This window comes from Ochotona curzoniae, unplaced genomic scaffold, assembly GCF_017591425.1.
Source record: "Ochotona curzoniae isolate NIBS_2020 unplaced genomic scaffold, NIBS_Ocur_1.0 contig_883, whole genome shotgun sequence".
NCBI lineage: Eukaryota > Metazoa > Chordata > Mammalia > Lagomorpha > Ochotonidae > Ochotona > Ochotona curzoniae.
The window spans coordinates 3,593,654-3,611,549 of NW_024466599.1; the positions used below are offsets into that span (position 1 = coordinate 3,593,654).

General features: G+C 51.6%; 1 protein-coding gene across 1 annotated transcript; it reads right to left on the minus strand.

The window, feature by feature from the left end:
* Window positions 1-711: 711 nt before the first annotated feature.
* On the minus strand, window positions 712-12,412 carry CMPK2 (cytidine/uridine monophosphate kinase 2). The gene is made up of 5 exons (XM_040992774.1): window positions 11,543-12,412; window positions 10,054-10,168; window positions 7,993-8,194; window positions 3,278-3,511; window positions 712-1,954 (listed from the first exon to the last, which is right to left on the minus strand). The coding sequence occupies exons 1-5, from the start codon at window positions 12,245-12,247 to the stop codon at window positions 1,828-1,830; spliced, it is 1,383 nt and encodes a 460-aa protein (XP_040848708.1). The 5' UTR covers window positions 12,248-12,412; the 3' UTR covers window positions 712-1,827.
* Window positions 12,413-17,896: the final 5,484 nt, after the last annotated feature.

Below are 17,896 nucleotides of genomic sequence, written 5' to 3' on the forward strand. Positions count from 1 at the left end.
CAACCTCTCTCTGTCCTGTGGGTTCAAGCTCTACAGCATCATTCTCACCTCCTGATCCCTGCATGGCTCTAGGCCACCTTGGAGGACAGACATGTGGAGGTTAAACAACAGCATGTCCCCACGTCCCACACGTACGCTCTGCCTACATGCTCTCTTGTTGCACTGAAAGGAGAGAGGGTGGAGAATGGCACCAAGAGGCCCTTATTTCTACATACGCTCTTCATTACTAATGTCCAAGGGCCTCTTGGAGCCCCAATGTCTGTGGGACTTATGAGGATTCTACGAAACAGTTCTTCCTCTCCCAAGACTGGTCAGCAGTGACCATTCACTTGTCTCTCTTCTTTAAAATGATAATCACACCTGTCCCAGTGAAACCACTCTGACTGCAAGTCCCTCTTGCCACAGGCTCCCAACTCCCAGCTTCCTAACCCGTACCTCTCCTATTTGAGACAAAGGGAGTGGGACACAGAGAGGCACCTGCAGACAAATTCCCACGTGCCTCTGAGCAGCATCAGCGGTCAGAACACCACATTCAAGACACAGAAAGAGCACTCAAGGTTTCTTTGTCTCAGCGGCCAGTATTCACTTACCAAAATGTTTACGGTAAATAAGAGCAATGAAATTGTTGGGTAACACGCTCCCACAAAGTGGGAGCACATTTCCAACTGAAGCCAGTTACATTAGTATGGACGTAAAGATATTGCACACACATTTCCTGGAGCTGTTCTGAAAAACAGCTTATTAGAACCAAACTTTATTCTAAATTAAGATTCCACAAGGCAAACTTGAAAAGTCCTTCAATGTAATGAGTTTGGGCTAAGGTATTCTTAAGAAATCTTAGGCAAGATAAAAATAATGTACAGATCTATCTGTGTTAGAATTAGAAGGGATTACAGTAATCTGTGGATTCAACCACTCCTTGAAACCAAGAATTATTAGCACTTTTAAAAGTCAAATAGCATACACTACTGATGTCCAGTGACTTCCCCCAAGGCCACACAGATTAACTGCCCTCATTGCTTATCTGTTTGTCGGAGCCAAAGAGACCCAAACATAACTTCAAGTGTAGTCATAAGACATTCATCAGCAAGATAATTCAGTCCCATCCCAGGGTCTGCTGTGCTTACTGAGCAAGATGAATTAAATCCGTATAATGAGAACACATAGGAGCATTGCATTTATCTTCTGCGTATCGACTTCAAGTGGTGACTCAGCCCCTCTACTGGAGAAGCATGATGCAAACGCCAGTTTCAATAAACTCCTGAGTTGGCTAATGCATCCAGCTCAACACAGAACGCTCATTATGTGGAGACCAAACCTCAGGGGGAGATAAACAAGCACATGTGAAGTGGGAGGAGGCTGGTTACTCGCAGTCAGATCACCTTGGGCTACGGGTCTTCACATCTGACTGTAAGCTGTGACCCCTGGGAGCACGAGCCTCTGAGAGAGGATCTTTGTCCTGGGTCTGAGTGGCCCCTGACCACAAACGGTTCTATTCCCACGGGGACAGGACACACAGATTCTGCAAGAGCCTGCATAAGATGCCGGGAACCCCTCACCATGGAATGTAGCCAGATCCAGAAGAGGAGCTGACAAGCCTTCCAGAGATTCAGCTAAGAACACGTTCCAAGAAAATGTCCCACACTGAAGACAGAAAGCAGCCGCAGCCTCTCGCTGGCACACTTCCTCATTTGTGCATGTGGATCCATGCATCCATCAGGGAGGACAAGTCAGGGAGTGAGGTTAAAATGCCAGCTCCAGCGCTCAGTACACAGCACACAGGGGCAACAGGGGTGCTGGGAAGCTGGGCACGGCACTTGGCTGCAGTCACCGCCTCTCACAGCAGGAATGGTGGATCAGGCTTAACACTGTGTGCAACACCTTGTCTTGTGAGGGGCTGGCATCCACCACATGGCAGGCAGGATTCTCCATCCGCCGGTAGGACTCCTCCACCCTGGGGACACAGAACGCAAAGAGCTGTCTGACTGTCGCACCTCCTGCTAAGATGATTCTAACACAGAGGCAAAGAGCGGAAGCAAGGGCTTTGTGCTAGCCATCACACTGCTCCTCTCAGCCACGAACTCAAAACATTTTGTTCGGTAGATGTCGTGCAGTCATTACGTGCAATGGCTAATCTGTACCAAGTGTTTGTTCCCTGTCACATACCCATTGCTTAGGGTGACTTAGCAGGGGAACTGCTGCCATCGTTGTTGTTTTGTTTCGTTTTGTTTTGAAGAACAGTAGAGGTTTGAACAGGTTAGGGCATTCTCCCAAAGTCAAGTGCGTCCACGCCCTGTGTTCTGATTGGTTTCTATACAACAGAGACCACCGCATAAACAATTCCACTCTGGTTGCTTCGAACACTCCAACAGGTGTCTCCTTCCCCTTTGAAAGTGATTCGCAGCCTCCTCTGGTAGGATCTGGCCTTGCTGCAATACCACTTCCATTATTGATGCACCACGATCCCAAGGCTGAGGGATGGGCCCGGGACGAGCCGAGACCGTGTGGCCCGCCCCCTTCTCACTAGCCCTAGCTGGCTGCCCTTGGCTCTTGGCTCACTCATCTGTGAAGCAAAGACTCTCTTAGGAGGCAGGCTTCACCGAATGGACACCAGGATGTTGATGACCACAGCGACCATTTTTATTAATTAGAGAACGTTACGACACTGTGACAAGACAATTATTGTTTTCTGCATAAAAGCAATTCTGGTTTGAGTCTTTAAGACCAGCGCATGCAAACCCTACCACGATGCAGCCACAGAAAGCTGACTCCCACTTTTGCTCTTGGAGTGTTCTAACTAAAACAAGCACGGTTTCTAAACCAGGTAGGTTGTTTTAATCAGGATGTTAGCAGCTTGACCACCTGATAGACCCAGGAACTTGGACTAGTTGCTTGTTCCTTCGAGCCTAGGAGCCTGCCTTTTCCTTGCAAGGAAATTGCATCACAAGCAGGGCGTCTGATGGACAGGAAGCACCTGGAGGCCCCCGTGTGCTCATAACCAAGCACACTGCACTGCTCAATTGCGAAGGGAGAAGCTGGGGATCAAATGCCAGGGCCACACGGCTGCCAGCACCATTGGCAAGGGAGCAAAGTCTGAGCTCCAGCAACAAACTCAAGCCCCAGGTACTGACAAGCCCCCTGCAAGAGGCTGAGGTGGCTGGGCAGATGCTGCCGTGGAAGGCATTTGGCCAACATCCCCACAGTCCTCGCACCAATGTTGACCCTGCCCAGCCTTTCCGCAGGGACACTGTCGCTCAGGCCATGTGATGATACCTACTTCTGGCGAAATATGCTGTTGACCTCTAACTGGACCTCCTCTTGGGTCTTCTCCACACCACGGCCCTGCAGTCTGCGTGCCCTCTCCTCAGGACTCACGGTGAGCAGCAGGACTAGGTCGGGTTTGAGCAGGTCCTCCGGCCACTGATACACAGGGTGGTGAGCCGGGGGCAGGTGCTGCAGACCCCCACTCACCTCAGTGGCAATGGCATAGGTGGCCGTGCTGTGCCAATACCTGGGAAGACAAAGAGACGTGAGTTCTCCACCTCTCAAGGCAATCAGGGTGAAACCTGTGGATTGGCACCACGGGGCTCAGAAACCAAGGCGGGAAGCTTTCCCGGCCGTATGTGTACTCAGGAAATTAAACCTCATTTTAAATTACATAAAGCATAAAAAGTGATATCCACAATGATAATGGATGAGGAGGGCGTCTCAAAGACAAAGCAGCAGCCTGAGATGACACGGTTGTGTTTTTGGTCTTTCAGCCTGGTTCCTCTGTGTAGGTGGACAGGTGGACCTGCTCAGCTGTTCACCGGACTTAGTGCTGGGTCTTGACTGGATGAAAAAGGCTTTGATCAGCCCTAATCCACCTGCCCCTCCATGCCCTGCCCATCTCTGGAAGTGTGCTCTGAGAGCCTTGGCCCTGCAGCTGCCTGCTGCTCTGATGTGCCTGGCCATCTTCCTGGCCAGCACCTCCCTAACTCCCACGCACTCACCTGCTGGATGGATGGATTTGGTTTGCCAGGCGCATTAAGCCCGTGATGTATCAGGTGCAGGCATTCTTTGTCTTGGTCCCTACGCTACAGCTGGTGTAGGTGTCGTGCAGATTCCAAATCTGCGGAGTTAAATGCCGCGCCACGACCACAGCAGCTATCATCTTAATTGTAAATGTCTTGATTGTAGAAAACTCATGAATGGGAAATAGTTCCTTGATGGTAATAGGGTGATTAAGGTGCCAGCCTGAACCACAATCACCATCACTGATTACCCCATCATCTGTACTTTCCAGCTACAGGATGGTGTTATCCAAAATGAGTTTCATTAAAATTGTAAACCTGAAAAGAGCCCACCCAGACAGCAAATGACTGCTCTCTGCTTTTCCTGACAGGTGACACAGTACCTCTTTGAAAGGCCAAACTGTAGACAATTCACAGACACAAAGGGGACAAATCGAAAGAAGAATGAGGGTCCACTGTCCACAGCAGTGCTCATTGTCAGTAATCACACCTTTGGCCATCAGTCCCACACCCTTCCCATTCAGCAGCATTCTCCAATGCTGCCATCAGGAAAGCCACATTAGTTCAAATCAAATGCAATTTTCTAACACGTTATGCACAGCTTTCATAAATGCTTTCTATTTCAATAGCAATCTGCTATTCTCAGACACTTCCATGTGGATCCCCACATTGGATGTGCCTCACTCAGGCACAGCAGAAGGGATGAGGGGGCAGGGTGGGAGGGCTCGGGCACAGCCCCACTCAATGTGTTGGGCAACTAGGAGGAAGGAGACTTCAGCTCCGGCCCCCTGGAAGGGAGGAATAAGACTTCAGCACTTGGGAGTGTCCTGAGAAGCAAAGGGCCTTCATGAAGTGGACATTTTCCCAGAAGGAAAATGGCAGACTTTCCCTCTAAATCAGGGTGGCCTGTACCGGAAAAGTGGACAAGGACAGTCATGCTGGTCAGTCCCAGCAGGCAGAGACACTGCCCAGGCAAAGTGCCCAGCCAAGGAAGAAGGGGCCTGATCTTTCCCAGTTCACTCTGGAATCATCAGCACTCACCAACTATAAGATGGTGACTTAGCCATTGCCAAAGTTAACACCCCTGCCAGTGGCAGGGACAGTGGCAGCCCCCAGCCAGTGGGCACTGTTCTCATCCTGACAGCCCCCCAGACACCATCCTCTCCACACGCATGGGATTTCAGAGCAGAAAGTACACAGAGAAACAGGATCGCCAGAAAGGAGTAGGGGTTCTGTCTCCAAGTACAGGAATCGAGCTTTCAATGCACCAGGCTACAAACCGAAGATTGCCGATGCGCAGGGCAGGCTGTGAGGCCGGGGCCTGTCCAATAGCGCCATGAAGAGGGAAGCACTGCAGTTCCCACTTGGTTAGGGACCTTGTTGCAGTCCCCACTAGAAACTGGCATCTGGACTCACATGGCTCTCTGCAGCATGCCCAGGACCAGTGCCACAGAATGGCAGAGGTATGTGCAGCAAAGCAGTGAGAGCAAACCCACCAAAGGGTACAGAGGAAGTGAGGGGCAGACAGCCCTGGTGGTGCGGCCAAGTCACCCTTCTCGTCAGCCCAAGAAGACATAGAGCTAACATACAGGTGTGGGGGTGACCCAGGGACTGAGCCACAGTGACCCCCAACTACCCGGCTGCTAAGCCCAGCACTCACTCAAAAATTGATGCACACCTCTCCTAGACGCTACATCTTACCCAGCTTGCTTTTTAGATCTACTATCAGGCAAATAAAAATACTTGCCTGTCTCGCTAAAGGCAAAAAAGCAGTGCTCATGTTCAGTAGAGAGGCAAATCTTTTTGGTACGCATGGAAATCTCCCTCCAATAACTTCAGTCCACAGTCTGTTAAACCTGCAAACGCAGAGTCCACAGGCCTGGAAATGGATGTGGACATAGCAACGGGGTGGCAGCTTTTGTGGGCAGCAGAGGGGACAGCTTAGGGGTGGGGCAGAACTCTTGTTCTTCATCTGGATGTGGGAGTATGAGTTTACCACCCCTAGATCCTTGAGTTTCTAAACATGTGCCACACTTCATAGCAATTACTGGGCACATCCCTCCAAAAACAAGCAAATTTGTAGGGATAATAACACAGCGAAGAACCCTCCAACCATGACAGATGTCTTTCAAGGTCCTGTGGCTCACAGGCCCCTCGGCCTTCCTGGGGAACAGGAGGCTGCCCTGGACTGCGTGGGCACCATCTTTTCGCACCTCTCCTGAATGTCTTCCAAGAACTCCACCAAATACCATTCTGAAACGTGTTCTGTTTCTCATGCCAGTATCTGTCTCCCACCAGCACCATGCAGGAATGCCCATCAAACTACGTGATCACTAACTTTGGTTATTAGAAAAAATTGTTTTAATTATTGTGTATTTGGGGGGCTGGTACTGTGGCTCACAGGCTAATCCTCTGCCTTCAAGAACAGGTATCCCATATGGGCTCTCGTTTGTGTCTCTGCTGCTCCACTTTCCATCCAGCTGCCTGCTTGAGGCCCAGGAAAGCAGAACATGGTCCAAGTCCTTGGGACCCTGCCCTTACTGGGAATCCCAGAAGAAGGCCATGACTTCAGATCAGATCAGATCAGCTCTGACTATTATGGCCATAGGGGAAGTGAACCAGTGGATAAGAAAATCTTCATTTCTGTCTCTTCTTCTTTCTGTAAATTTGCCTTTCCTATAAAAGTAAATACATCGAGGTTCATTCTTCCTGTAACAGCCACGCCTGCCCGAAGCCAGTCAGGAACCCAACACTCTGTCTTATCCTTCTGCGGGGCCGAGGGGCCGAGGGCTCCAACCGCCATCTCTGGCTTCCCAGGGAGCACTAGCAGGACCGGATCAGAAGCAGAGCAGCTGGGACTTACTCCAGCACTCCAGAACGGAATAGTGAACGCCACAGGCCGTGCTTAACCCGCCACTCCAGGCTGACAGGAGGAAAGTGGAATCGCTTTGTGGCTGTGTTTTCTATATCCGAATCATGATGGCTTTAAGCTTAGTATGACTGGTTTGCCATACCCTTTGTCCTTTTACATAGCATTCTAAAGCTATTTCTTTTTTTTAAGATCCATTTTCTTTTATTTGAAAGTTAGATTTGCAGAATGAGGAGGACAGAGAGATGGTTCATCCACTGGTTTAGTCCCCGTCTGGCTGCAATGGCTGGAGCTGAGCAGATCTGCAGCCAGGAGCTAGGAAACCCCTCCAGGTCTCCCACATGGTTGCAGGGATCCCAGGACTTGAGCCAGGAGCAGCTGAACTGGCACCCAGTTGGGATATCGGCACCAAAGGCTGAGGCTTAGTCTGCTATGCCATAGCACTGGCCCTAAAGCTATTTCTTACAGGTAATATATATTTTTAAAGAGTTATTTATTTTTATTGGAAAGTCAGATTTACAGAGAGAAGGAGATACAGAAAGATCTTCTTTTCACTGGTTCACTCCCCAAGTGGCTGCAACGGCCGAAACTGAGTTGATACAAAACTAAGAGCTAGGAGCTTTCTCCATGTCTCCCACATGTGTACAGGGTCCCAAGGCTTTGGGCCATCTTCTGTTGCTTTTTTCAGACCACAAGCAGGGAGCTGGATGGGAGCTGGAACAAAAACAGGTGCCCATATGGGATCCTGGCACACGCAATGTGAGGATTTAGCCACTGAGCCATCGCACAGGGTCCATAGGTAATATTTTAATAATATAAATGACCTATGTCATGCCCTCACATGAAAGCTCACAAAAGCTTCCCATCACACTGAAGGTTAAGCCCAATTTTACCCAGTCAACAGGCCACTCCCACCTTTCTCTTTCATTCATCAGAAAGCACCCCCATCAGCCACACTTCTGGCTCACTGGACTATTGCTATTCTTCTAGTCACAGCAATCTGACTCACACACACCCGTGTGTTTGTGTATGTGCAGCCATGTGCACAAGCCCAATCACCCGTCTTCTATATCAGGGAGGAAAACGGACTCCTGGCGTTTTTCTACCCACCTGTCTACAATCACAGGGGACTTGATGGATTCTCTGGCAATTTCAGAAGCCACAATATAATTGCCGAGGGAGTAGAAAGCTCTTCGAACAATTGTCGGTTCATCATCGAAGATTTTCCGCCACTGGCTGATGCAAGCAGGTGGGGACTTCAGGAGGACAGCCTTGAGGGCGTCGGAAACAGCCTGGGTCACAGTGGTTTTCCCTGCGGGTCACACACAAAAGGCCTATTGACCGGAGTCACCACAGCGCTCCCAACGTCACCATGAACTTACGAGGGCTGGAGAGACCCTTCCCATCTGTCAGTCACAGGTGGGGCTCAGCCACGGGGTTCAGTGCAGAGTGCTACAGGCACTGAAGGTCTTGAAGGCCTGGAGGGAAAACCAAAGGCCCCTGTGTGTGTGTGTGAGTTCCCGATGAACTCTGGAATTGGAGTCCTGTCCATCAGAGCCTGTCCCCAGCCCCTCCCCACCACGTCAGCTGCCAGGCCGGGCCGGTCGTCCCCTCTCCTCCTCTGCCAGCTGACTTGGGGTTCTACACCCCACTGTCCTCCAACTTTCCCTCCTTCATACCGCACTTTCTCTGTTGCTCAATCTTTTTCCAATCTCCAAATCTCATTCTATAATAAATCTTCAACAAGTTTGTGGGAAAAGTGGAATTAAAAGATAAAGTAATTTGGGTGCAAAAAAGCATTGGAACCCGTGCCTAGGTTTTGTTTTGTAGATGCATTTTTCATGTTCTTTTTGGAGACTCCCTCTAGTCCTGGCCCTTCCAGATCCTACATCCGCCCTTAGGCTTCCATTTCTTCCGGAAAGGTCTGGGAAATGTGTTTTCTGTCGTGTTCCCATTCCCCGGTGCACAGCCTGAGCTTGGCCAGCTTTCTTGGCCCACCTCACCCTGTGGCTGCTGCCTGGCCTACGGCATGGGTGGGCGGGATACTGAGTTCTCGTTTCTCTGAGTTCCTGCTATTTAGACACCACTGTTAGTTGCTATCCCTGCTTACCACCTTATCATAGACTCCTCGTTGCCTTGTGTTGTCCTTGAGTTGGTAAGGCAGCATGTCTCTGTGTTGACTATAAACTATACACTGAACCCACAGTATGCTTCCAAGCCACCAATGACCCTGCAAACACAGTGACTCTTTAACTGTGTTTGCAATGAAGAAGCCTGCACCAGTGAAGTGAACACCTGCCCTGCTGGTGGCTTGGAGCCAGAACGCTAACAGGCAGGAGGCAGACCCTCTGGCCCCCATCCCCTCCCATGGGCCTGTGTAGGCCCACATTGAAGCTAATTTTTTCTCTCTCCTGTTCACATCCCACAGGAGTTCTAAGAACAAAATAATCCACAAAACACATTGGCTGATGGGTTGATGCTGAAAATTCTCCCTATGCCTGACTAGGGCACAGCTATAGACAAGACACTGCATGGTTCCTCAGTTGGGTCCAGCAGCGACAACATGAACCTGGGCCATGAGCCACCTGCTTATGTACACAGAAGGCCATGCATGGGAACTGCTCTTCCTCTGTGGGAAATCCAACTCTGCATCCAGCAGACTAGCTCAGGCAGGGAGAGCATGGTGGGTGTCCTTCACGGTCAGCATCCCTGGCATCTTCTGCTGCCCAGCGCCACACTTCTCCCCCTTCTGTGTCCTTCTATATACGTCTGGTTTGTCCAGGTAACTGCCAGTCAGTTCAGAATGCTCTTCTCCCACCTGCCTTTCCTCTTTCTTCCACCTCTGGCTCCAGGGGGCAGCTCTGACCTGCCTGTGGTTCCTGGGCAGGCCAGGCAAGCTGGTGCCTCCAGGCCTCTGCCGGTACTAGGTCTGCCATCAGGGGCATCTGAGCAACACTGAGTCCCTCAAGAGTGGGGGGCCCTGAGCCCCACCTTGCTCCAAATGGAAGTCTTCTCCACCCAGGGCCCTGGCATCTGCCCAGCGTGGTGCCCATTCCACACCACAGGCACACATGAAGCTCGGACTGAAGTTCTACGTGTAAGAATGATTTCCACTTCTGCAAGGCAGCAGTTAATACCATTCCCCATCACGACAACGTGCTGTTCTCTTACCAGTGGCGTCCAGTCCTTCTATGACAATAACGTGGAACTTTCCTTTCTGAGCTTGCTGTGGACACTGGTCGACCATATTGAGCACGGCCCGGGCCTCAGGGATGTAGGGTGTGCACTGGAAAGCAACAGCCAGCTGTCAACAATGAGACTCTGGTACACTTGCAGGAATAGCACTGTATGGCTGAGAACAAGACTGCCAACACCTCGGCAGCCATGTAGCACGCACAGCATCCTGAAGCGGGGACAAGCTGCATCCCTTTATTTTATACGGAGTCATTGAGATCAAAAACGACTGTGCAGATACCACGCGGCCTGAACTCTCCCGGATCGGCTTCCCTGGCAGCAGCAAGGCCTGGCCGGACAGGCACCGAGGCAGGTACAGCTCGGCAGCAGGCAGCCCACAGTTCTGCCTACCACAGGCATGGGCTGTCTGCCATGCTGTGGGCTCTAAAGACGGCCATCTGCACCTCCATCTAGTCCTCTCCTAAGTGCCCGGGGCCCAGGAGGGAGCCAGCCCTGCCTCCCAAAGCAGGCCAAGCAGGACACTCCTGGGAACGCAGAGGTCCTAGGCACAACCCCTCGCTGCCAGCTCTCAGCGACCCCAGTGAACCAAGACTTGCTTATTTATTTATGCATGTGCTGACTCAGTCCGGGCTGTCTCCTAAGTGCGCTGCAAGTACGGTGCTGGCTGATCTCCATGGTAACTCTGAGAGAACCCCACTACTTCCTGCTCTTCAATTACAGACACTGTGCTAACGCAAGTTGAAGAAATTCAATGAAGCTGGATACAACCAACAAACACCAGAATTGAGAGTCAACCCAGGTCCTTGTCCTGACCCACCCTGCAGCCTTGGCCCTGGCCTTGTGTAAACCACAGACCAGCCGATCCTGCCCACACCCCAGGCCCAGGCTGGTGTGAGGTCAGAGGGCACCTGCTCCCTCCTGGCACACCTGGGGGTGATTCATGCTTCCTTGAGCATCCGAACAGCAGTGCAAGGTAAGTGCTTTACAAAGCAAAAGGGGAACAAAGAAACCCGTGACGTGGGAGCCTTAAGTCCTTGCAGGAGGTCCACAGCCAAGCAGGAAGGTAGGTACCAGCTAGTCTTTGGTTTGCTACACCCCCAAACGCGGACACTCCTCTGCAACCCAAGCCACCAACGATGGCCACTGGTAGATGACATCACTTTCTCCAAAGCATCTTCTGTCCTGGGCAGCAGCCGCACTTTGAGCTTGCATTTAGAGCCTGGCACTGGGCCAGGCTGCACAGTAGTTTGTACATTGCTTTCAGGCAAGAAGCTTGGACAAGCCATGGCGAGTGACACAGAGCCTGGCACACAGGACGCTGTGACAATCAACGTGCAGAAGGGCAATAAGCAAGCCACCTTGGCCAGGAAGGCGGGCACAGGTAGACCACTCGGTCCAGGTCTTGCGTCCAGAACGCCCAGATGCACCCCCAGAGAGCAGAGAAGGAACAGCTTAGCACTCTTACCGCCTCCAGCACTGCCCGGGCAGTCGCCAGGTCGGGGAAAACCGCAGAGCTGGGCAGGTCTGGCACTGCAGGATGCAGCAGGGGCTCCCGGGCAGGTACCACGCGAGCACAGTCCACCTGCTGTTGCTCTCCGTCCTGCACAGCCCAGAGGCGCTGCCACAGCTCTCCGTGCGGGTCCACGTCGAATTCGCCCAGGTGCAGGCGCGTGGCCTCCTGACCCTGGCCCAGCAGCTGCAACAGAGCTTGGCGCGTGGCGGGGCCGTCGTGGGGGTCGCGCAGCAGGAAGCCGTGGTGTATGCCTTCAGCCCGGCCATCAGGGCTATAGCAGAGGAGCCGGCTCAGCCGGCACTGCTGGAAGGGATCCCTGCGCAGCTGGAGCAACAGGCGTTGGGTCAGCCGGGCCGCCTGAACCCGCTCTCCACAGCTGACGCCCGCGGCTACCGGCAAGCACAGCGAGTAGCTGCGTCCTGGGGGTCCCAGCAGCGAAGCCAGGCGGGGATCCGGGTGCCAGCCGGAGGAGTCCGTGCTGCTTGGGGAGTCTGCGTGCAGGGCAAAGTGCGCCAAAGTGCAGTCGGGGAGCTCCAGGACGAAGCAGCGCTGCGGAGCCATGGCCCGGGTGCAGGTGCGGAGCCCTGAGTGCAGCCGCCCCGGGAGTCGCCCTTGCAGCAGAGGCCACCGTGTGGGCGGGCGGCGAGGGAAGGCCATGACAGCCTCGCTGATCCCGCCCTCGGCTACACGTCAAAAACGAAACCTGGCTAGGGCTGGCTGCGGGGACGTGGCCGGGAAACGAAAGCGCCGAGTCCCCGGAAAACGAGAGCTAAGAGCTCAGCGGGACTCCCCGGCTCGGCTCCTCCTTCTGGGCGCCAGAGCTGCGAGGTAAACAACCGGCCCGGATTCCCGGCAGCGTGTTTCCTCCGGCCAGCCAGTGCAGTCCCAGGGCGCCAGGTCCCAGGGTGCGCGCAGCCTCCTCCTGCGGCGTGCGCCTGGGCGACTTCCAGGGAGCTGTGGCTGCCTCAGCCCACCCGGAGCTGCGTGGTGGGAGCAGTGCAGCGGGGGGATCCAGGGGCCTCCAGACCCGGGGTTGAGCCTGTCCCGCTGCTTTCCCCAGTGCAAGGTGTGTCTGCGCCCTGGAGCCTGGAGGACGCTCCGCGGGTGGCCACCTCGTGCTTGCCTTTGCCTGTTCCTCGCACATGACTTGGCTTCCCAAGATGACCGCCACCCTCAGTACCCACTACCCATGGCTGCCCCTTCTGCTTCTCCAGAACTGTTTTTCGTTCTGCCTAGGGAAGGATTGGCACACCTCCCACTTTCCGCTCAAACTCCTGCGGCCTTCCTCACCTCTGCCAGTACTCACCTACGCCCTTGCCACACCTGTGTGGGCTGTAAGCCCTGCCCTCACATTTCCTGTACCCTTCACTCTCACACTCACCCATTACTCACCCTCACCCAAGCCCTCTCTCGCCCTGGCATGATCCTCCTCCCCCACATCCACTTTTCAGTTCACCCAGTCCGGCCCCTTAACATTGCTTCTTGTCCGTCAGATCCCAGGCAGAGATGTGGCGTGTGCAGCCGGACATGAGCCCGGGAGCTGCGGGCCTGGCTTCCCAGTGACAATGGGTGGTTTCCAGCTAGTTAACGCGATCTCACTCGTTCCTGTTGTCGTGTAGAGCGATCGCCAAGCAGGGGCTGGCGCTGTGGCAATGGGTTAGGCTCAGGACCACCGCTGGTCTCCATGCTGCTCCAGTTCCCGGGCTCTCCCTGCTAAGGGCCTGGGAAGGCTGCGGAAGATGAACCCCTGGCCCCAAATGGGAGACCTGGAAGCAGCTCCTGCCCATCTTTGACCATTGCAGCTATCAGAGCATGGAAGATATTTCCCTAACTGTGCCTATCAAATAAAATTAAATGAACAAAAAAACAAAAAAGCATTACCATGCAGATCAAAATAAGTAATAGTATTTCCTGAAAGGGAAAAAAAACAATCTCGACACTGTACAATAAGACAAAGAGAGGAGATGTTAATTGCATTAAAAGAAATTGAACTTTTTCTCTTAATCAGAGTTAAAATTTAGATTATGTTTTAATCATGAAAGAAAAATCGAGGGCCAGCATTTGGTTAGAGCAGGCTTATCTGCCACCTGTGGTGCTGGCATGTCACATGGGCACTGACAGGTGTCCTGGCTGACCCAACTTGTGATCCAGCTCCCTGCTAATGGCCTTAGCAAATCAAGTTCCTGGCTCCTTCTTACGCATATGGGCGAGCCAAGAGGGTCCTGGCTCCTGGCTTCAGATGGCTCAGACCTGGCCGTTGCGGTCCTCCGTGTGTGTGTGTGTGTGTGTGTGTGTGTGTGTGTCTTTTGATCTCTCTCTTTGTGTATCTGCATCTCTCTGTAATATTTTCAACTGAATAAATAAATATCTTTTTTTAAAATGAAATATGACTTCATTAGCTAAGTGTAAGAGCTTAGAATAACCACTTGATTCTGCTTCTGTATATTGCTTTCTGCTGAGCAAGAGTGGAGCCATGTTAGAATAAATATAGAGAAGTCATTTCATGAAACAAGTAAAGTTTTAGTTTCCCAGAAATGAGTCAGACAATTACAGGAATAAAGAAGATAAAGAAGCAAGGCCAATGCAAGAATGTAATGGATAAGAAAGTGACAAGGAATACAGACTGTCAACAATTGAGAAAATATACAAAGTTAAGAGACCCCCGGGCTATCTAATCTGAAAGTGAGAAATACTGACTGTTATGCAGAGTTTATGATTTTGCCCTATAAAAACTGTTCCAAAATGTTTGTGAGGCGCGCAGAGTCCTGGGTGCCTCCAGAGACTCTGTTGCCCATTCGCGAATGCTCAATAAAATCCTCATGCTTATTGCAGCCTCTGCGTTTGACTTGTTTTGCCAATGACGGTGCTGCTCCCCTCCACGGGGTTGGACTCTCCCCGAGTCTAACATAAGAAACCCTAGAGCTGCTTCTGTTTTTAGCTCTTTGATAACAGAATGGTCCTGCTTCTTTCTGAGCTGTTTGCCCTCTGGGCATGAGTAGGCCACCGTGTTTTCACAGACCTCAATCCTGCAGGTTTGGCATCTTCTGTAACTCCTTGGATGCTCTGGGGCAGTGCTGCGCTGGCCCTGGGAGCTTTCTCAGTCTTGTCACGGGGCCCACCCTCTCTCATTGTCCTAGTCCACCTGGACTGCCACAGCAAAGCAGGCTGGACAGACTGGACAGCAGGAGAGTCATGTTGGCCGCGTCCAGAAGGCCGGAAGCCGATTGAGGAGCCAGCAGCTGCACAGCCCTGCAGACCTTTCCAGCTGGCGGACAGCAGCCTTCTGCCTGTGTCCTCATGTGAACTTCCTCTGTGCCTGCACCCCTGGCGTCTACAGATTGCTGGTGAATTTGTGTGTCCAAACTTTCTCTTCTGATAAGGATGCTATTTGAACTAGGGCCCACCCTAATGGTCTCATTTTCATCATTTTTAATTTGGTCCTCTCAGTAATGTGCAGGTACAAGGGTCTTCTGGGGAACCAGAGTAAGAGACGCAACCTTTGGGAGAGGGGCGCCCAATGTGCAGCTCTAACCCTGCTCCCAGAACCTCTCTCCTCTGTGGCCCATCTCAGGCCTTCTCCAGGTAGCCTGCACTCACCACTCTGCCTCGCCCGTCCCTACTGAATATCTTGCTGCTAGGCAGAAACTCTAGTTTACTCTGAAATATGTTCAGGGCCTGGTGTGATGGCTCAGTGTCTAAAAGCCTTGCCTTACAAACTCCAGGATCCCATATTATATGGGCACACTTGTCCCAGATGCTCCAGTTTCTACCCAGCCCCCTGTTTGTGGCCTGGGAAAGCAGTAGAGGATGGTCCAAAGCCTTGGGACCCAAGAAGTTCCTGGCTCCTGGCTCTGAATTGGCTCAGCTCCAGTCATCATGACCACTTGGGGAGTGAACCAATAGATGGAGGCTTTTTCTCTCTGTAAATCTGCCTTTCCAATAAAATTCATAAATCTGAGTATTTTCTGAATCTGCAACAAGATAGGATAACACAGAATGTATGCTGCTTAAATCGGTCTTTTCTTTACAATACAATTTTTTATGTATATAAAATAGCAGATTTCCCATATTTGACATTATCGGCTGAGGAGCACAGTAGTACTTCCCCCTTGCCCTTTGTCCTTCCTGCATTTCCCACCCACTCTCTCCCTTCTTGCTTCTTGTTTACCTTCTTGAGTGACAAATATATAGATTTATATGATATATATACGATGTATATATCATATATATATATATATATAGAGAGAGAGATGAGCAGATAGGATGTTCTTGTTTGCCTGCCCACTCCTGCAGTGCGCAGGGCTGGGCTATCACGGAAGCCAACAGCTGGGCACCCGTTGCAGGTGGGTGGCAGGAATCCAGCCCCTTGAGCCATGACGGTGGCATCTGTGGCACCATGTGAGTAGGGACGCGCAGGCAGGACCCCTAGGGTTAAGTTCCAGAGACAGTCCGACATGCCACATTGGACTCAGCCCCGGGCGATGTCATATCTTTTTTTGTCCACTTTCGCTGACCTCTGCCCTGCACGCACATAGCTGTAATTCATTGGCCATGTAGTATCCAAGCTCAGTCAACACCAAACTGGTGCTGAAGATTCTGAAGTTACAAGATCTTAACTCTAAAAAGAAGAAAAGAAGAAAGAGGAAGGAAAGAGCAACAGAACTCCACTGTGCAATGAGTTTCTGTTTCACATTCCTACAACAAAGGTGCTGAGGATCCCGGGTGAGGATCCCGGGTGTGCGCGAGACAAGCTCGCCGGCTGTGGGTGGGGTGAAGGGAACCAAGCTGGGAGACTCGTCAAAGAGATGTCTCTGGGTTAAAAATAAAGTGCGGAAATGGAGGAAAAGGCCAGAGAGCGAAAATGAGCAGATTTCTATTGAATACAATCAACCGAAAGAAGCCAGACACGAAGTATTCACGCTGGGCGGTTTTATTCATCGAAGCTTCTAAAGAGACCCACCTGGAAGGTGGTTTTAGGAGGCCGGCTTATCTCTCAGATACTGGTGGGCTTTTACGTTTGGGAGAAGATAGAAGCTTCAAGGTCAGGCCATGCTGCTTCTCATAAGGATGGTCACTGCAGCATATGTTCACCGTGTGACAAGCCATGGCACTGTGCGCTGCTCTGTAGGTGTCAGGGAGATATTGTAAAAAAAGGAAAAACATAACAGGAGGATTGTGGTGAAGCCAGCTCAACAACAACGCATCGCAAACACCCTCACATTGCTGCAGTGATAATCCACATTGGGGAAGGGCTGGGAGCGTGCTGCACAAGGAATATCCCTGCCAAAGAAATGAGGCTGGACCAGCACTGTGGCACTGGCATCCCGTGTTGGTGCCAGTGCCCGTGGGACACCAGAAAGAAGCTTCTAGGCTCTGGCTTTGGAATGGCTCAGTCCTGGGCAGTACGGACATCGCAGGGAGTAAACCAGCAGATACAAGATTGTCTCTCTCCCCTCTTGGCCCCACTGCTCTCAGTAACTCTGACTTTCAGATAAATAGATCAATCTTTAAAAACAAAAATCTACTGCTTGGCTGCCATGAGCATGGGCTGGCACAAGCTGAACGTAGGGTAGACATTATACACCTTGGAGACATTACGCTCAGTGCTTAATAAGTGTTATCCTACTTGGTCTTTCAATGGTGTGTGTGTGTATGTGTGTGTGTGTGTGTGTCTTGACTATATTTTGTGACTAATCTGTATTTCCTAGATATATTCGAAAGATCAGCCAGGTTAATAAATGTACCCCAAATTCTACAGTACCAGTTGAACTAGGACTAAGCGCTTCATGCATTTTACTTGGGGAAAAAAAAACCTGCTGCTGCTACTCTCTGGCTGGTGCCGCGATGGGTGACTTGATTTTATTTCCTCCAGCACATGTGATCCAACAAGAAATATTTTCTAGTTGCGCCAAACAATGATGTAAGGGCTTTACCCTCGGGCTGTAAAGTTGCTGATCTTTAAACCTGTGCTTACTGCTTTGAAGAATTTTCTTTCCGGTTCCAAGCTGAGTGAGTCATCTCAGTTTCCATTCTAAATGGGAGGCTAGTAGACTAATCTGAGCCAGCCCTCAGCACGCACTGGACTCTAGCCAAGCCTCTTAAGCAGCACTCGGTTTACTTAAGTCACAGGAGTCATCAGCTTGGTTGGCAAGGAAGTGGAGGCCCAGAGAGGAAAGATAAGTTACTCCACACCATGCACCGGGGAATCCCTGCAGACGGCTGTGCTTCCACAAGCTTGCCCTTCAGCACTGCTCCGGCTTCTGCCAGTCTGGGGAAAGCCGGGGGACGTAACACCAGCCCCCCGTC

Bases quoted from the DNA above. Each gene is read 5' to 3' on its own strand.
- CMPK2 (XM_040992774.1), bottom strand. From the start codon at position 12,247: ATGGCCTTCCCTCGCCGCCCGCCCACACGGTGGCCTCTGCTGCAAGGG. The intron at 8,195-10,053 runs GTAAGAGAACAG...TGTGACCCGCAG, and splicing joins AGAAGGACTGGACGCCACTG to GGAAAACCACTGTGACCCAG. The intron at 1,955-3,277 runs GTAGGTATCATC...CTGTGTCCCCAG, and splicing joins AACAGCATATTTCGCCAGAA to GGTGGAGGAGTCCTACCGGC.